The 20,917-nt window shown below is 32.5% G+C and overlaps 2 protein-coding genes across 6 annotated transcripts; both read right to left on the bottom strand.

Annotated features, from left to right (window-relative positions):
• Positions 1 to 4,562: 4,562 nt before the first annotated feature.
• On the bottom strand, positions 4,563 to 6,997 carry LOC118035209 (triacylglycerol lipase 2). Of its 5 annotated transcripts, none has more exons than XM_035040887.2 (9): positions 6,732 to 6,994; positions 6,546 to 6,653; positions 6,301 to 6,441; positions 6,100 to 6,210; positions 5,831 to 5,974; positions 5,675 to 5,715; positions 5,455 to 5,534; positions 5,285 to 5,371; positions 4,563 to 5,042 (listed from the first exon to the last, which is right to left on the bottom strand). In XM_035040887.2, the coding sequence occupies exons 1-9, from the start codon at positions 6,906 to 6,908 to the stop codon at positions 4,723 to 4,725; spliced, it is 1,209 nt and encodes a 402-aa protein (XP_034896778.1). In that variant the 5' UTR covers positions 6,909 to 6,994; the 3' UTR covers positions 4,563 to 4,722. The 5 variants fall into 5 exon arrangements, with proteins under 5 accessions (XP_034896778.1, XP_034896718.1, XP_034896655.1 ...); XM_035040827.2 differs by having other exon boundaries at positions 5,455 to 5,541; positions 5,679 to 5,715; XM_035040764.2 differs by having other exon boundaries at positions 6,100 to 6,441; positions 6,732 to 6,997.
• An 8,441-nt stretch (positions 6,998 to 15,438) lies between these two features.
• On the bottom strand, positions 15,439 to 16,329 carry LOC118049572 (triacylglycerol lipase 2-like). The gene is made up of 5 exons (XM_035059641.1): positions 16,243 to 16,329; positions 16,034 to 16,141; positions 15,842 to 15,940; positions 15,604 to 15,747; positions 15,439 to 15,504 (listed from the first exon to the last, which is right to left on the bottom strand). Exons 1-5 carry the CDS (start codon positions 16,327 to 16,329, stop codon positions 15,439 to 15,441), a joined length of 504 nt encoding a protein of 167 aa, XP_034915532.1.
• Between the last annotated feature and the right edge of the window lie 4,588 nt (positions 16,330 to 20,917).

The following is a 20,917-nucleotide window of genomic DNA, read 5'->3' as shown; positions in this document are numbered from 1 at the left end:
ATATTCTCTCTTTTTAATATACACATAAGCGTATTATGAATTATTCTATTCTTTCTTTCAAACACTTTGTTCTGTTAAGATTTTTTTAGGCATAGTTAATTGATTTACTATGTTATTTTATCTATAATACTCATTAAATTCATATGATGTGTACTCATTATTTTTATCTATTCTTAGGCATTTCAATTTATGTTTACTTTTTTTTTCCTATAAAGTTTTTAAACATCTTAAATTTATTCAACTCTTTCTTATGTAAAAGAAAAAAAATACATGTTGTCATTAATTGAAGGAACACATTTAAATGCACCAAATCAAGAGGCTGAGTTGCTCTTAAATTTCATCCCGTTCAAACAACACTTTTATCATTCCATGCTGTGATTAAATGCTCCAATGTCTAGATGCCAAGTGCCATAATTATTGGAATTAATTTTTTTCATAAGCCAGTAACAAGGCTAGTTGTTTAGAATCAAGTTTCTTTTATGTAAAATTAACCTTTTTGTCTTTGTGCTTGTTTTGAGAATAATTTGAAGCATAGTGACCATATTCCTTGTAATTGTAACATTAAGCATTCACATTATTATTCCTCCAATTTGAATATCCATCATGATTATTGCCTCTACTTCCTCTAAAAGTAAAACTTTGATTTCTTGCTCCATAATTTTCTTGATTTTTGAAAGATCTTTTTCTTTAGTAGGAAGATCTACCTCTTTGAAATGGTCCCTTATTGGATTCAGAATTACTCCACATTTAGCTTTTGTTTGTAAAGCTTGTTCTAGTGATCTCCCTTCTTCTCTTCTTTTAATTTTCTACTCATGGGCTTGCAAAGATCTCATCAGTTCTTCTACTGTAAAATATTCCAAAACTTTTGAATTTTTAATTGCTACCATAACATGATCAAATTTTGAGTCCGAAGACCTCAAAATCTTCTTCATCAAATGAATATCATCAATGTTTTCTCAATTCCTTCTCATCCGATGCACCAAAGAAATTACTACTGTAAAGTAATCTAAAACTGTCTCATTATTTTGTTCAGCTTTTCAAAATCTCATTTTAGGGCTTGCAGTCATATCTTTTTTGATCTTTCAAATCCACTGTAAATCTTGTTCAAAATTGTTCATGCTTCCTTTGAAGTATTTGCTAGAGCCACAATTTCAAGTGCTGTTTCATCAAGCATGTCATAACTCAATTCTGGGTTATTCCCTAAAAATAATTTTTTTTTCAAAATAAAAATCAAAAAATAAAATAAATGCTGGAAATATGGAGAAAGTAGGCCGGGGAATCAAGCTACAATTTTTGGAGGAAATTCAAGGCCTAATTGTACCCCATTATGCCTAAAAAATGAGAAAACAATGCAAATTCAAGGTCAAATTAAATGATTATTGGATGAATTTGCATAAAAATTAAGTCCAAGGACATAATTAAATTTTTAATAGGCCAATTTGATTTAATCATGGGCCAAATTGAATTTTAATTATGTTTGAGAATTAATTTTGGTTCAATTAAAGGATTTAATTAAGTGCAATGACTTAATTATACTTTAAATGGGTCAAATTAATTTTATTTGAGGCTTAATTGGTGAAAAATTAAGTTTTGGAGCCTAATTTAGGCTTAATTGAGAATATTAGAATTTTAAGAGATCAAATTTAATTTTTACCAAGTTAATTGATTGAAATTGGGGGCCAAATTGCAAGAAAATTGAAGTTTTGGGGTCAATTAGGGGTTAAATTGACAAAATTCGCATCCAGGGACTAATTTGCAAGAGGCGCCACACTTTAGGGGCTTAATTGACAAAAGCCGAGGGCTAAATTGAAGAAATTGAAATTTTTATGGTCAATTAGGGGTTAAATTGACAAATTCTGAGACCAAGGACCATATTACAAAAGGCGCGTAAATACGGAGCTGCAATTGAAGTTCATTATGGGGCTTAATTGCATTAAATCAAAAGTTTAGGGCCAATTAGGGGTTCAATTGACATCAATTGAAAGCTGAAGGACTAAATTGAAATTCAGTTTAAATTCCTAATTCAAGCCCAAAACGATGCCGTTTTACATATAAAAAAAAAAATAGAGGACCAGACGACGCGTCGTCTGGTTACTGTTCATTGTCTTCTTCTTTTACCCGAAAGAAACTGCCCGGCTGCCTACATTTAAGGTGCATTAATGCACCAAACATCCACCGAATTTAACCAAAATTGCACAAAACGGGTCCCCTGCAGTTCCTCTACAACCCCATGTGAACAGGTCAGGATGATTGACAGCACGGCGACGCCGGCGACGACGTGAAGAGGTCTACTCAGGCAGCCTTTACCTGCAGATTTGACAACTCAGGGAGGCTACTTTGAACCAACGGTTAGGATCCTTCACAAGGTAATCAACGGATCAAAATTTACCTCGGTGAAGACGAGATTACCCTCTTCCACCGCCTATAAATAGAGGCGGAGTTGATGGCTGGAGGGAGGAGAAAATCGGGTCCAAAAATTGCAAAAAACCAGCCTGCCCCCTGTTTTCATTTCTTTTTTTTTTCATCAGCCCTCTGCAGCTCTTTCCACCTCTGCCACAGCTGCCTTCTCTGGCGAGAATATCAACAAACCCAGCCTATACACCACCACGAACACCAGCTCCACCATAGGAAGCCAACCAGCCACCAAGCAACCACCGCAACCCTCTCTTTCTTCTCCTTCCAGCGCTTCTCTCTCCTCTGCAAACTTCATCTTCCTGCACAGTAGTAACTCCGGCGGCCAAGCTCTCCATCAACGCCGCCCCAGCCTCTTGTCATCCACCTAGACAACGGCTATTCCTCCCACGCCAAGCAACTTCCTCCTCCCCGCTTCGCCTGTTCTTCATCGTCGTGGCTGCTGCATGCAGAATTCATTTCTGCATCCAGCATGATTAATTAGCATGGTTGTTGGGTTGGGCTAGCAACCATGCGGGCCTGGGCCAAACCATTTGGGTCTGGCCTGGCCCAAAAAAAAGATATGTTGGGCCAAGATCGGCCCAACCAAAAGTTCCTGGGCTCGGCCCAGCCCACATATTTTATATTATATAATATATATTATATTATAATATTATTTTTAAAAAAACAAAAAAAATTCAAAAAATCATTTTAAAAAATTTGTGATTTTCTCAAATATTTTTCTATTCCATTTTGCACAATATCGGATTGTATATTTACATTGTAAAATACAAATCCGGTATTAAAATACCCAGTTTTTCTCCGAAATATTTCAAAAAAAAAATTCAAAACATTTTCAAAAAGAAAAAATATTTTTTTGCATATGGCCAAATTCTAATTTTTTTTCAAGCATCTTTTTCATTAAAAAAAAAAAACCAAAACAAAACAACAAAAAAAATTGCATCTTTGTCATGTTTTTTAAAAAAAATCTGAAAAAGGATATCATAACCGGTTTATGATTATCCATTAGAATTTGACCAACATGTCAAAAATATTTTTCCAATATTTTTTTTAGGATCCAAATATAGACTTTAATATTTGTGGGGCGTAAAATTACACAATAAAGTACACCCTTAAATATTAAAGATACAAAGTGTAAAAATGCGATGCTAAAGTTCAGACTTTAGAACGGTTAGGATTTAACCCGATAAGGTAGAGACTCTCTCATGAAGAGAGATCTGCCTTGAGCCTTAGAAAATACCAACGAATAGAAACCCGACCTAGAAAAACAATCAAACAACAATGCAACTAACCTTAGGTAGGGTGCACTGGGGGTGATGCGTCTTCCCCTTGCACAACCAGTCCCTTACTCTCGTAGACCATAGGTTCCTAGTGACCATAATACTAGGTGGCGACTCCTAAAAATTAATCATAATTTTATGATAAAATCCAAAAAAATCTTCCTAACACACACCTCACATTAGGAGGCACGACAAAGAGCCTCCGCTGTCGCCAGACGACGTCGCAGCACCCCGCGACAAAGCCTTTGATAGATTGTAAATGGGGCTTTATTATCCTTCTTTCTAGATTCTCATAGAGCCCATCTTTTGTGTTTTTCATCGCTGCCTCTTTTCTTGTCGACTTTGGTTCGTCGTAACCTTCTTCAACCAAATCCCATAATTCATGTGATCTCAAAAGTGCACGCCTTATACTGAATGCACCATTAATTATAGTTTTGTTTTGTGAGGTGGGAAATATAAATATGAGTATTGTTATTGCTGGAAGCCATGATTAGACTTAAGATGTAATACCAATTTTGTTGGAAGAAAACTAGGAAAACAGAGACTCTTACTTGCAAGCTCACACACACAAACTGTCATTGACAAATCACTTACATATAAATAGACATTTAATAATGTCTTTCACAAATCTCAAACGATTTAAATAAAAATATCGACTTTCAACAATATTAGACTTCCATGCGCCAAACATATACGTGTACGTGTTGGCATACAATGCATAATTAATTTACCAATAGCCCTATGGTTCAACGTTATTCTTAATGCAAACTTGGGCTTATTCTCAAACTTCACATAATCAAGCAAACTTGGGTATATAGGCTTGATTTGTCGATGTATCCAAAATATACAAGATAGGAGAGTGCAATGATGTTAACCAAGGAAATCAAAACTATTTAAGCAGTACATGACCTTTACATTCAATCATGAGATTGAATATTTGCAGTAAACATGGATATTATAGGCCTATCTACATGGAAAAGCAGACATAAACAAACCCTGTTATTGTCCACAAACAGAGTTCTTAGATAGATCAGTTGATCTTAAAGAAGGCTATTGCAGGATCATAGACAATCTGATTAGCATTCACGCCTAAAATAAAATCTGCATGAGCATATTCATCGGTGTATTGTACCACCAGCTTGTCGCCATCATGATCTTTGAGGTTGTCTAGTAGAACTTGTACATCCCTCACATCAGAGAGATAGTCCTTCCCTCCATAGCCGAGAAAAAGAGGAAGGTCATTAGGGATGCTGGTCATGTTATACACTAGAGGAGTAGGTTGCCCGTAATGATCCATGTTGTCATTTTCATTACCATAATCATACATTGCTATCGTTCCCGTCCTAACCACTACATAGAACACAGAACCAGAATGTAATGAATAAAGCAAACTTCTAAAGTTCAGCATTTTTCTGTTTAGATTTTGCTCGAATATGTTATCCCATTTCCTTCCATTCATAACAAAAGAATGTTTGACATAATTTCCTAACTGTTATGCAAAACCATAATGGTTGCTTTTGTTGTTCAAAGATTTTTCTTGATTTTTTTTTCTGAAAAAAGAGTTAGCCAATCAAGAATTTAGAAACACTTACTCTGTGCCAGGTGGATTATGTTCTTGGTTGCTGTTGATTGATCAAGAAATATTTTTGTCCTAGATGAATTGAGGCAGCAATTCGGGCCTAAAACATGTTGGGTGGTCAATCAGTATTGGTTAACTACTAAACTTTTGTGTGTTCAGGTTTTAATGAACAAGCCTAAATACCAGTTATAGCTGTTAATAAGTCAGAGCAGTCGATCCCAGGCATAATGCAGATATCTTCCAGAAGCTTGTTCACAACCGGCCTGTTCACTAAGAAATCATAATAGTTACTATTTCTTTTAGCAACTTGATGATGATGATGAAGAAAAGGTTCATTTAGCAACTTGATGATGATAATGATTATGTTGATGAAGAAGAAGAAGAAGAAGAGTTGCTTTCTCACCCACGAAGAGAAAATTCATGTTGTCCTAACCAGTACAAGTCCTGTGCAATAAGGAGACAGAATGCTAAGTAAAAAGGTAAGGGAATTCTTTTCCTTTAAATTTAAATTTGGAAATTCATTTTTTTGAGCAAGGCAGATCCATTCATTTGGTTTTACCTCAGGTACAAATAAATCGACAACACCTCTTGCAAACGGTGATGTCAAATGGTTAAGATAAGCTACTGGACAGAGCAAAACAGCCGATCTTAACATGTTCAACAACTTTCCTTGAGAAAAGGCAGCCAAAGCAATCAAAGTTCCCTGAAATGAAGTCAAAGATTGTCTTAGCCTCAGCTATATATATGCAGAACAAAATTCTAGAACAATAGATATGAATGTCCCAGGAACCAGAAAAAACAGTGACAGCAACACAGTGCAATATCCACCTGGGAATGCCCAACATAGTGAAGGTTCTGCCCTGTCTGGTCATGCACGTACTGAAATGTAGCCGGAAGATCATAGGCAGCTAACTCATCCCAGGTCCAATCCCAATAAGCCTGCCATGAAACAAGATAAAATGTTCGATTGTTAAAAAAAAAAAGATTCAAGGTCACATAATGAAGGAAAATATATAGACTCAGAAGTACCGAATCATAGGGATCGATTGATGCATGGCCCCGGCTAAATCTAGTCCCCCGACCGTTGGAAATCCACACATCATAGCCATTATCCGCCAATATGAATGCTAAAGATTCATCGGGAAGACTCATCAGCCACGTTACACCATCCTGCCGTCAATCCGTTAATGTTTTTTTTTTCGTTTTCATTTAAATCGCAGCTATAAACATTAGAGATCAATGAAGAATTAGCCAGCTAGCTAGCTACTACGTACCACAATTAGCCCATGTTGTAGCAGAACCGGCGGCTTGTCTGCTGCCTGACCGGACAACCCAGAAGGCATTCTCTGAAGGCTAAGAATATAACCATCTTTTGTTGTTACCTGCAATGATCCAAAAACGGGCTCAAGTTTCTAAAGCAAGATGACTCCGAGCTAGTGGCAAGGATTAGCCTCTTGTACCGTATGTTCTTGGCAGGCGTAGCCTAGTGGCTCCACCACCGATTTGCAAATACCATCCTTGGCATTCAAGGATGACACAGATGTGCTATTCTGACTATTGAAGGAATAAACCTTTGTTCCTGCAGCGGCCGCAGCTGCCGATACACAGAATAGGATCCCTAGAATTTGAGTGGCCATTTAAAATTTAGTTGCAAACTACAGCAATTACACTTCTCTGTTTTCAAATTTTACTAAATCTACTTCCTTTTATATACTACCATCATCAAATGCATATATTATTAAATCTTATAAAATTATACGATATTTTAATGCTTTAACTACAAATAAAAAAAAAAATCACTTGCGTCTGTCACTTCCATGGATGTGTGCTGACAAATAAAGGTTGTTCTTGTACATTTCCATGGATGTGTGCTGACAAATTGAGGACCAGCCATGATTTTGACAAATCACTTTGTACAGCAAGCAATATTGTGAACACACTTTACAGGGTTTGAATATTCAAATGTTTTCAGAGGGATGACAGAAAAACTAGAATATCATGGTGAGTTATATTTTTATGTGAGTGAACGAATAATATATTATAAATAACTAATAATTTGTCTTTAAACATTGATTAATCCTATAATTATTTCCAAAAACTTGTCGTGTGAATATAATTTCTTCTAAGCATTACCTTGATTGCAAACCTATTACATATATTTTAGATATTTTTTTGTCTTATGTGTAATGTTGTGATTTTTTAGTGATAAATTCTAAATTTTTGTGGTCATCCCAAAAGCTTTTTTTCTCTTTTTTTTCTTCTCAAATTATCTTTGAAAATCAAATAACATGAAATATTGTATTTTATCAGATTTAGATTGATCACAAAATGGGGCCAACTAAATGTTGTGTATCCACTATCACTTAATTGTCTTATATGTAATGTTGTGATTTTTTAGTGATAAATTCCAAATATTTTATCATTTTTTCTTTCTTTTGATCCCAAATATGATATTGACAACTCATTTTTAGTTAATTATTATCTTTTTTCACTATATTTACTATCAATGTCTTTTTTAAAACCATATTATTAAATTAATTAAACTTATTAAATCTAGTTAAATCAATATTTCATGTCTTAGATTTTTCTTGCTCTTTTGAAAACATTATTATCGTCTGAACATCTTATTTTTTTCATGCTAAAAATTATAAAAATAATACTCAATTCTAATCAAGTGCAAAACGACTCGCTTACTATGGCAGTAACTATTAAACTTTCAAGTAGCATCTTTTTAGGTTGTCAATGTGTGATTTTTTTTTCATGTCTCAAACCTAGAAATCTATATATAGCCACCACTTGTTAATGAGGAAATAGGCCACACCATCAAGCTCTATTGATGAAAGTAACAAAGTTTGATAAGGTATCGAAACCTTATTTTCTCTACAGATTCGATAACTAGACTACTATAAATTCATTTAAAACTGCAAAATATATACTTTGATCCATCATGTATCTTTGAACAAACCTCTAGCCAACATAAAATAATGATAAAAAAAAATATCATATATGTTAGATAATATGTAGATATAAATCTATAATTATTTGGACTATTAAAAACATCATATCTAATAGCTACATCTAAAATTATTGGAAAAATAAAGAAGAAATAAGATGAGAAAAAACAAAGAAGAAATAAAATGAGAGAAAAATGAAGCGTAAAGTGATAATTTCACGAGGCCAACACCTAAGTGTTATTTATCGGGTTTGAAAACATTATTATTGTGAACACACTTTACAGGGGTTTGACAAATCACTTTGTGCAGCAAGCAATATTGTGAACACACTTTACAGGGGTTTGAATATTCAAATGTTTTTTAGAGGGTGACAGGAAAACTAGAATATCATGGTGAGTTATATTTTTATGTGAGTGAACGAATAATATATTATAAATAACTAATAATTTGTCTTTAAACATTGATTAATCCTATAATTATTTCCAAAAACTTGTCGTGTGAATATAATTTCTTATAAGCATTACCTTGATTGCAAACCTATTACCTATATTTTAGATATTTTGTTGTCTTATGTGTAATGTTGTGATTTTTTAGTGATAAATTCTAAATTTTTGTGGTCTTCCCAAAAGCTTTTTTTTCTTTTTCTTTTTCTCAAATTATCTTTGAAAATCAAATAACATGAAATATTGTATTTTATTAGATTTAGATTGATCACAAAAATGGGGCCAACTAAATGTTGTGTATCCACTATCACTTAATTGTCTTATATGTAATGTTGTGATTTTTTAGTGATAAATTCCAAATATTTTATCATTTTTTCTTTCTTTTGATCCCAAATATGATATTGACAACTCATTTTTAGTTAATTATTATCTTTTTTTCACTATATTTACTATCAATGTCTTTTTTAAAACCATATTATTAAATTAATTAAACTTATTAAATCTAGTTAAATCAATCTTTCATGTCTTAGATTTTTCTTGCTCTTTTGAAAACATTATTATCGTCTGAACATCTTATTTTTTTCATGCTAAAAATTATAAAAATAATACTCAATTCTAATCAAGTGCAAAAAGACTCGCTTACTATGACAGTAACTATTAAACTTTCAAGTAGCATCTTTTTAGGTTGTCAATGTGTGATTTTTTTTCATGTCTCAAACCTAGAAATCTATATATAGCCACCACTTGTTAATGAGGAAATGGGCCACGCGATGAAGCTCAATTGATGAAAGTAACAAAAGTTTGATAAGGTATCGAAACCTTATTTCTCTACAGATTAGATAATTAGACTACTAGAAATTCATTTAAAACTACAAATATATACTTTGATCCATCATGTATCTTTGAACAAACCTCTAGCCAACATAAAATAATGATAAAAAAATATATCATATATGTTAGATAATATGTAGATATAAATCTATAATTATTTGGACTATTAAAAAACATCATATCTAATAGCTACATCTAAAATTATTGGAAAAATAAAGAAGAAATAAGATGAGAAAAAAACAAAGAAGAAATAAAATGAGAGAAAAATGAAGCGTAAAGTGATAATTTCACTAGGCCAACACCTAAGTGTTATTTGTCGGGTTTGAAAACATTATTATATAAACTAAAAGAGTTGGGGTTTCCCCCCAGCTTGTTCACTTTCATATAAATAGTATAGCAGTTGGCTCTCATTTTCTTTTCCTTTTTTCATCTTATTTTATTATGTCTTTCACTTTTTCTTTTAATTGAAACTTTCTATAGCCTAATTTCAAGAGATTAAGTTTGAAATTGTGCTAGAGAGATGAAATTAAAAGAAAAATGACTTAAATGTATAATATAGAAAAAATACATGATTATTAATCCTAAATTTTTAGCAATTTTTATTTTCATCTAAAAATTAAATTAATTTTTTTTATTGTTTTTTAATTTTTGAGTTTAAGAAATGAAAAATAAAGTCACTAAAAAACTGTATAAGAGAGAAAGTTATTGGTTTTCATAATTTTGTGACCAAAATGATCAAGCTTTGTGTAAAAAGATTCTATTTAATAAAAGTAGTTTGATTATGGTGATTTTTAGCCTCTATTTTTCCAAAAACCAAAAAGATCGTTGTCCATTTAGATTTTCAAATTTAGTTGATATTTTTTTTATTTAAGTAATTTTAGGGCATTTTAAAAGTGATGGATGGTTCATGGAGGTCCTTATGATATTGTGTTAGTTTTTTTTTCATGTAAAAAATGACTTTAAAATTGAGTTTGTGGGTCCAAAATCTTTGACCCCCAATATTTTGTTCATCTCAAGTGACCATAAAATGTTATAGTAAGCAATAGGGTGCCTACCACTACAGATAATCTATCGCTTGATATAAAAAAAATAAAATAAAATAAGAGCAGATGGTGCATTGTCTACTCCTGCACAAGGAAAAAAAAAAACTAGACGCATGCCTAGATTTATAGTGTATTTGTTTTTAGTTTTTGTGGTTGAGGTTGTGGTTGAATACAATCTATTTATACACAAAACTCAACCACAAAAAATTAATTTTTCTTGTTTTTTATAGTTTTTTTTAGTGGATTCCACACCCAAACCTCAACCTCCACCTCTAATACAAACACATATTTTCAAAGCCTGAGCAAGTGTAGGTGGCTAGATCCTTTCTTTTGTTTTTATTTTGTTTCCATTTAAATAGTGATTTATGCACTCTTTTTTATTGCTTTAATAAGTTAAATTACCTTTATTTTTTTAAGTAGTAATTGATCTTTTTATATTTTCTTTAGTTGCATGATATTTTGAAATGATCAATAGTGATTGCTTATGAATCTTTTTCCTCTTATTTTTCATATGAGCTCGTTGTATTTGAATGAAATATTTATAAAAATAAAAATAATTTATTATTAACAATTAATTATCTACTAAAATAAAATAAATACAAATATTTAAAATAAAAAAAAACAGTCAATATAAAACATTTTCAAGTGCATCTATTTTTTATTTCTACTATGAAGACTACGTTTCTAGTTTAAAATTTAATAAGTATTAATAACTCCTTTTGAGTTTAACATTCATATATTTCTTAATTTATTTTATAAAGTGTAAACAACTTTTTTTTGTTGCTCGATTAAAAACAAATTATGATAAATAAAAATATATCCAAAACATAATTATTTTCATCATTAATTAAGATCTTCGCCTAATATTTCTTAATTTCTTTTCATGTAGGGTGATGTTTGGCAACTATTAAAACCAATTTATCCACGTGGATATGTATATACAATTGGATTTTGAATTCGTAAATAAGATTTGGATCCGATAGTACGGTTTTTCTTCTAGTTTTTTAGACGACAAGGGTTAGCCATTAATCACAATCTTAAAGATTCATCCTTTGTTAATTTTTTGCATATACATGTTTAACTTTTTTTTTAATAATAAATAAATAAATCTCTTTAAATGTTAATTTCAAGGTTGGAACTAAGAAAATCAAGGAAATGAGCAAACATTCTTAACAATTGATCTTGAATTTAGGTATTCTAGATTAGGTGAGATAAATAAAACAATAAAGAGTTAAGTTATTATTATTCTTATCATACTTATTTAAATTAAATTCAATGATTTAAATTTGATAAATATAACATTCATATTATTAAAGAATTGTTGTCCAAAAATTCACAAGTAAAAATTAGACAAGTAAGAAAAATATATTTAATTTATAATCATGCAAAATTAAGTTCATTGTAATAAACTTCCAATCATAACATAAAACTAGTGTGTGTGTTCACGTCTATATATATATATATATATATATATATATTAAATCATACATAAAATTGAAATCAACTCCTATTGTGCATATTGAAGTATATATTGAAATAATACTTAAAGTAAAAAGTATTTATTTGTTAAAGTTCTTAGAATTTGATCAAACTGGATTTTTTTGTTATTTTGAAGCATGAATTATTTGTTCTTAAAACTTTATTGATATTTTACTTGATGCAAAAATAACTTATTTTATTAAGCTTCTAAGGATTCTAATTGTTAAAATAATTAAAACTAAACGAAAAAAAAAAAAGAAGGATATAATTCTCAATGATTTGTTTATTATGAGTACTTAGTTTTTACTTAAATACAATATATATATATATATATATATAATATATATATATAGATTAAACTAAAAATATTATTCTACCCTTAATAAATAAGATTATATAAATATTATTTAACACTAATAACTCCTTTTTATTTAGGTGAATCCAACAAATTCAAATGAATAATACTCAAAATCACTCTACAATAATTAAATTTATGCTCTAGGGTAGAAAGAATGAGAAGAAGTCCAAGAACAATAAAGGTAGGAAAGTGTTCAAGAAATTTATGAATTACCTTGTCACCCCTCCAAAACATCTATTTATAGGATTTGAGAATCATAATATTAATCATAGGATTTGCGTCCACAGTAAAAGCTGAGCTATATTTTTTTTTTTGCTTTTTTTTTTAACTTTGTGCTTTTTTAAAAAAAAAAGTTTTTTTTTTCTTCATTTTTTTTTCTTTTTTTTAATGGATATTTTTTTAAAAAAATTTGTTAATGTGAGCTGTATTCTTTATTTTTTTCGTTTTTTTTTAACTTTGTGTTTTTTTTTTTAAGTTGTTTTTTTCTTCATTTTTTCTTTGTTTTTTTAATGGATAATTTTTTTTTAAAAAAATTTGTTAATGTTAAATTTTTTTCTATCTCAAACTTTTATAACATGCATTCTAAGTTTAACGGGTTAACCCAGATTTTTTTTCTGGTTTTTCTTTTTAATTAATTTTTTATTTAATTTATTTTGTTAAATTAATTATGGGTTAACCTGGTTTCATGGGTTAACCAAATTAATTATAGGTTAACCCGTCAATTTTGTTTTATGCAGTTATCAAACTTTCATGACGCGAATCCCAGGTTTGACGGGTTAACTTGGTTTGAGGGTTAACCCAATTAATTTGGATTTTTTTTCTTTTTCTTCATTAGTTTTTTCTTCCTGTTGGTTTTTTTTTTCTTTTTAGTTAATCTATTTAAATATCACACTTTTATGACACAACCTTGTAGCCAAACCCACATCCAAGGCTATATTGGTCTGGTGTTGCAGTCAGACTCATTTAAACTTGACTCATGTAAGTTTAATATTATTATTAATATTATAAATATTACTCTTGGGTCAAGTGTTGCAGCTAAACCCAAGGCTTTTGGGTATATCTTTGCAGAAAAACCTAACACTCTTAGATCTTAGCTTTTTTTGATATTTTTTATGCAAGAAAAAAAAAATTTACTCGTGGTGTATGCCTTTGTTTTTTTTTTTTTTTCCTTTTTAAACCTTTTATTGTGGACTGCACAGTTCAATCTACAGTAAAAAAAGCTAATGCCTTTAGTTTTTCTTTTTTTCTTTGTTTTTTTTTTATTTACTTTTTTAATATTAATTTTTTTTTCTATTTAATTATCAGAATTTTATGACACGGATCCCAGATTTGATGGGTTAACCTAGTTGATTCATAATTAATTAATTTTTTTTTCCTCTTTCTTCATTAGTTTTTTTTCTTCTCTTTCTTCATAAGTTTTTTTCCTCTTATATATATTTTTTTCTTTTTAATTAATATTTTTTTATTTAATTTAGTTCATTAATATTAAAAAAAATTTCTATTTACTTATCATTTGATGCCTTTAGTTTTTCTTTTTTTCTTTTTTTTTTTTTATGCTTTTGACTGTGGACTGCACAGTGCAGTCAACAATGAAAAGGTTGATGCCTTTTGTTTGTTTTTGTTTTTTTTTTTTTCTTTTTCGTTAATTTTTTTCATTTGTTAATGTTAAATTTTTTTATATTTAGTTATTAAACTTTCATGATACGGATTCCGGGTTTAATGGATTAACCTGATTTCACAAGTTAGCCCAATTAATTCTGGGTAACCCATCAATTTGTTTTTTCTATTTGGTTATCAAACTTTTTACTACATGAATCCAAGGTTTGACGGGTTAATCTGGTTTGAAGGGTTAACCCAATTAATTCAAAAAAAATTTCTTTTTTTTCGTTAGTTTTTTTTTCCTGTTGGTTTTTTTTCTTTATTTTTTTTCTTTTTAATTAATCTATTTGATTATCATACTTTTATGACATGACCTTGCAGCTAGACCCACATCTAAGGCTATTGGGTCCAGTATTGCAGTCAGACCCACTTAAATATAACTTTATAGAAAAACATAATACTTTTAGACCTTTTTTTTATATATATTTTTTTAAGCAAAATAAATCAACCTGCAGCATCACGCGGGTAATGTAACTAGTATAAACTAAAAGAGTTGGGGTTTCCCCCCAGCTCGTTCACTTTCATATAAATATTGTAGCTGTTGGCTCTCATTTTCTTTTCTTTTTTCATCTTATTTTATTATGTCTTTCACTTTTTTCTTTTAATTGGAACTTTCTATAGCCTAATTTCAAGAGCTTAAGTTTGAAATTGTGCTAGAGAGATTAAATTAAAAGATAAATGACTGAAATGTTAAATATAGAAAAATACATAATTAATCCTAAATTTTTAGCAATTTTTATTTTGATCTAAAAATTAAATTAATTTTGTTCATTGTTTTTTAATTTTTGAGTTTAAGAAATGAGAAATAAAGTCACAAAAAAAGATACGAGAGACAAAGTTATTGGTTTTCATAATTTTATGACCAAAATAGTTAAGCTTTGTGTAAAAAAAATTCTATCAACGAAAGTAATTTGATTATGGTGATTTTTAGCCCTTATTTTTTTCAAAAACAAAATAAATTGGTGTTCATTTAGATTTTCAGATTTAATTGATATTTGTGTTTTTTAAAGTGATTTTAGGGTGTTTTGGAGATGGTGGATGGTTAATAGAGATCCTTATGATATTGTATTAGTTTTTTTTTTTCCATGTAAAAATGACTTTAAAATTGAGTTTGTGGGGTACAAGATCTTTGACCCCCAATATTCCGTTCATCTCAGGTGACCATAAAATGTTATAGTAAGTAATAGGGTGCGTACCACTATAGATGATCTATCGCTCGATATAAAATTTTTTTTTTTTTTTTTTTTAAAAAAAGCAAATGGTGCATTGTTTGCTCCTGTGCAAGGGAAAAAAAAAAAAAAAAAAACTAGACGCATGCTTAGATTTCAAGGCCTGAGCAGGCCTAGGCTTTTATATCTAGGTCAGACATGTAGACTTAGCTCATTGATGGCTGGACTCTTTCAGTGAAAACAAATAATTTTATCTCCAGCATTGTCAGTGTGTTGAGGACCCAACCAGTGTAAGGCCTGTTAAACAAGCATATATATGAAGATCACTGTCAGAAACTTGGATTGAATTGTATAATTAGAATCTTGACACATAGAAACAAGAAAATAAGCTTTCACCTCAGCGAGAAAATCTTTGGCAGCATTTCTTGCAAGCGGAGAGGACATCTGACCAACATAAGCAATTGGACAAGGTAAGGCAGCTGATCTCAATGAATTCACCAGCTGGCTCTTTGAAAAGGCAGCTAGAGCAATCAAAGTTCCCTAGAAAAGAATTCAAAACTCAGTATGAGCAAATTGTTGTTAGCAGAATCCTAAAAACAACTCAAGCATTAGAAGATCACCAGTGATGTCCAACGTCATGGTGCAGGTTTTGTCCTGCTTGACCATGAGCATACTGGAAGGTAGCTGGAAGATCGTATGTGACCAGCTCATCCCAAGTCCAATCCCAATAAACCTAGAAAACATTTGAATCATTGAATCATACAGAACAGGAAACAAGTGACAAGAGGGAGAACAAAATATTGCTAGAAAGAGGAAGGGATGTTACTGAGTCATCTGGACTGAGGGACACATGGCCGCGACTGTACATGGACACTAATGAATACCAAGCTGGGATTCTCTGCAAGCTGAGAATACAGCCATCTTCTGTTGTCACCTGAAACCCAAAGGAATTTTACACACTATAAATCATCGCTTCAAGTCTTCAACTGATTGCCACATTTACAAAATGAAGAGTGTAAAATACAAACAGATTACCGTGTGTTCTTCGCAGATATAATCTTGTGGCTCAATCATTGATGCACAAACGCCGTCACCGACTGATGGGGCCAATGCAGCAGCCATGACATTTTGACTTTTGTCCGAAAACAACTTTGTTCTCCTGCTGCCAACTGCCAACCCACAGAAAAGTGTCAGCGTACGTAAGTACAAAGGCTAAACTGTTGGCCATGTTCCTATGATATGTTTTCTTTCATGTCTGGCAAATTTTATACCAGCATAATCAAGGATACGAACAGAAAGGAGTTTATATTTTGATCACGAGATCTTAAGACAACAATAGTGGTCTAAATAAGGTATCTGTTGGAGCCTCTCCTCCTAGAAGAAGTCTTCATCATCTACCTCACTGATGATTTAGAATTCCGAGCTGGCATTAATCATTCCATGTTCGTAATGTCCTAGATTGCTTCTTACTAAGGGGGTGATCAGAAATATGTGGCAAATATATAAGCCAAAACATGGCAATAAGAACAATATTTGTGCAGGACTGTAAACTCCGAGGATGCAAGTCCAATGGAATCAGAAAGAACAAAGAACTGTCACCTTCTGTTGACACTTTACAAGGATCTTCAAATGCCCTCCAAGCAATGGATTTCCTAGGCAACTTGCTTATCACCATATCATTGGCGTGTTCTGATTCTGACTCGTTAAGGATATCTAATTACACACCTGCAATTTTATTTCAAGGCAAAAATGCTGCTGCATGATCTTTTATCAGAACTGTCTGATTGGAGGACTTGTGTGTTTGAAGGAATAATAATGCATTTTTTTTTTGTTTTTGGTGGCCCCTTCCTGCGAAACAACTTACACCGTTAGAGATGAAATTGTAAAGAAACCTTCTCACATAAAATGTAATTTATATTGGAGGCGCTAGGTCTTGGGTTTGTACTTGAGTATTTCTGAAGAAATAAGATGTTTGTGGGATGAGAAACTCTTTTATGCTTAATTTAATAATAATTAATAAGAGAAAAATAATGTAAAGGAAAGTCTTATTGAGAAAATCTTTCAACGTAAGGCAAAATCTTGAACAAAGTCTTGCACAAACTATTTTCTAATTTTCCTGTTAGTTTGACGTTTCTATGGCCATGATCTCCACTTTTTTATCCTTTTTTTTTTTTTATTATTTCTTAAGTTTTGATTCTATTGATTTGCGCTCAATAATTTGTTTTTTATTTCACTTCTTATTATTTTTAATTTATCATATATTTTTTTAATTTCACTTCTATAATTTTTTAATATTTCAAAATTTGATTTTCATTCTTTAAATTATAATTTAATTATTTTATTTGGATCAATTTTTAAAAAAAAAATCAAATTTCATCCTTTTTTTTATTAATTTAATATATTTTTTTGGTGATGCAATTATTGCTCTTTATGACCCCCACAAAAGACTAATTTATTTATTTTGAAATTTTAAGATCATTAGATAATCCAGACAGTATGGTGCCCGTCAAAGAAAAGATATAGAATTACTGTGATGCAGCCTTATCTGTTTCAATAATCAACATAAATGATTTTAGCATTCACGTTGACAGTGACGATGTCAGCAGAAACTTTTGCAACAGGAGAAGTTATCTGACCCAAATAGGCAGTGGGGCTAAACAGGGCCGCTGATCTCAGCATCTTCAGTGATTGATCCTTGGAAAGGGCAGCTAGAACAATTAAAGTTCCCTACAAGATAATTCCAAATTTGGCATCTTCATGGTAAGAAGTTAACAGAACTCCACTCCGGATGCAAATTAATCAGTATAGATGTGTGAAAGCACCAGTGAATGGCTAGCATAGTGTTCAACACTCTGTCCAGTTTGATCATGCACATACTGGCTGCAGTAGGAATATTAAGCTGCCAGTTCATCCCATAATCAATCCTAGAAATCCTGAAAACCAAACCAAAATTGTTGGAAAAGTTGAAAAGGAAACCAAAAGGAGATCATCGAGAAAAAGGGAAATAACCGAGTCTTCAGTACCAACTGATGAATGCCCGCTGCTAGATTTGTAATCTTAGAGAATAATATAAATTATATCTAGAACTTTATCTAACGGCTTAAGCTATTGGGTTAAGATAGTTCTTTAACATGGTATCAGAGCCTTGATGACCGTGGTCACAAGTTCGAATCTCACCATCCCTATTTATTTGATAAAAATTAAGCACAAGATAATATGGATCTATGTAAGTTGCAAGTTCAAAGAGCTTTCACTTGAAGAGACATGTTAGAGAATAATATAAATTATATCTTGAAACCTTACCTAACAGCTTAAGTTATTTGGTTGAGATGGTTTTTTTTACAGGCAACACCACCCATATGACTGCATCATGTTACCAGTATCGTTACAGGGTGTACATCTGGTATCCATTTATCAATTCAAATTTGCCAGAAATCATAACAGTTCAGTTAAAGTCAGGTGCCATTAGCAGCCCACCAGAACTGTTGGCTTCTTTCTTAGAGTCCCACCCCTCTGGAATTCTCTATGGGCCAAGAACGAATCCATCTTTTGTTGTTGCCTACAACCAATCGAAATTCCATCAGTTAAAAAAAAAAACTTAGGATAAACATCTGAACGTCTAGACTGAATAGTAACAGAAGACAACAGTGTTGTATGTTCTTCACAAGCATAACCATATGTCTCCACCAGTGTTTTGCAAATGCTATTGTCAGCTGATGGGGGTGATGCCAATTCAGACACACTGCCCTGACCTGTCAACGATAATAACTGTATTTGCATTCCATATACCGACTGGCAGAAAAAGAAGTAGAACTATTGAGGTAATAGCATTCGCTATTTTTTCACTCGTTTCCGTTCCTGCTTTAAGTACCTCACATTCCAATTAAATTATAGAAAATCCTCCAAAACATTATTATATTCAACAGGTTGTATAAGGAAATCTGATAGGGTGGCCTGATATTGTTGGGGATTCTGCTTCCCCTGCGGAACGGTGGTGTTTATGATCATTACTCAAAAGAGGCTAAGCACACTAGCACACAATATTTAACGTGGTTCGGCAAATTGCCTACATCCACGAGAGAGGTTCATTTTATTTAGAGATAGAGAAAGAATACAACACATGGAGGAGTATCACATTCACTCAACTCCCATCTCTCATTGCTGCATAAGGCAGCAGAGCTACTGGTGGCAGCCCTTCTCTTTCTTTCTCTCTTCTTCTCTCTACATGTCTCACAACTCTCACATTTGCTCTCTCAAATTATGCCTCTTTTATAGGCATCAATGGCAGCTCCTCTTGCTCCTTTGTCAGCATTGGTGGCTGCCAAACTCATCTCTTCTTCAACAATAGTGGCTGCCAAAGTCAAGTTTGGTGGCTGCCACCAACAAGCCTCCTTCTTTGACAATGTCAACATAATTGGCAATATTCCAACAATCACCCCCTTTGCCATTTATGTGGGCAATTGTCATCTTGCTTCTTCAACACACTGGAGCGTTCTGAAATGGGTTCCTTTCATGGCCCTCACACCTTCTCTAAGGTGTCTCCGTTTGTCGTTATGCGACGGTCTAAACTAGGGCTCCTATCGTGGCCCGCACACCTTCTCTCTAAGGTGTCTTCACCTTTCATAGGCAGTCACATCTTCCTTCATCTGAGATGCTTTAAAGTGGCTCCAAAAATCTCTACCATCATGTGGACTATGGGAGAGATCACTGTCACTGATTACATAGAAAGAGAAAGTTGCGGTATACTCCTCACAATCCTCCACCTCGATTTCTATGTTTGGAGCTTCTACGCCTTTCTGTTTGACAGCTCCACCTACACCACTCTCTTTGGTGTCTTCGCCTTTCATAGGTGGTTACCTTTTATCACAGGCATTTGCACCCCCTCAATTAGGTGCCTCTGCAACAGCTCATCTTTCCATCCTTGCATGCATTGGAAAGGTCCTCGCGTGTTGTCTTCATCAAGAGCACAAGAGACTTCATGTTGTACATAGTCTCTGCTCTGAGCTTCATCTGGGAACTCTTCTTCTCCTTGCACCTGTTGTCTCTTTATAGTACCTCGTTGGATCCTTCGGGTACTCCTGCATCATCTCTGTGTGCCCTCGTGCAATATCTGTTCTCCAGATTTCTCCATATTCCTTGCTTATGTTTGACAGCAGCTCATCCCGTCACAACACCTATCCAAGTCAAAATAGGGTGCCAATCTTCATCCCCTTGCTGTATTTCTCTTCCATTATCAGGGTCTTCATCAATTCCCCCCTCGAGAAACTACAGTCACTGAATCTAACTTCTTTGGAGAAATCACCACTCCATCAAATCCTTGATCATACGGAACTCAACTGTTCCCCTTGTGTCGGCATCCTGCTAGTCTTCATCAATTTCATTACAAACTGTTACATATACGAAAATAGTACCGTATGGATAATCCTTCCACTAAGCAAGTTCCCAGGAAAGATTGGAGGGGTCACACTGGTCCCGCTTAAAACCCAATCTCCTAGACAGAACTTCTTAGGCCATATCTATCCATCGTACTGTCTCTCCATATATACAACCATTTGCTAGTTTTGTTGCGGCTTTCCTTTACAAGTGATCTGGGTATCCTGCTTTTATACCTGATTTCTCAACATCTGGCGAGACTACCATGCTTAGATTCGCCAAGATTGGTCTTCGTCAATTTTCACTCTCCACCTCTAATTGTCCACATAACTGGGTG

This window comes from Populus alba, chromosome 14, assembly GCF_005239225.2.
Source record: "Populus alba chromosome 14, ASM523922v2, whole genome shotgun sequence".
NCBI lineage: Eukaryota > Viridiplantae > Streptophyta > Magnoliopsida > Malpighiales > Salicaceae > Populus > Populus alba.
The sequence above is the reverse complement of the archived record's forward strand: the minus strand, read 5'-3'. Positions and strand labels throughout refer to the sequence as shown.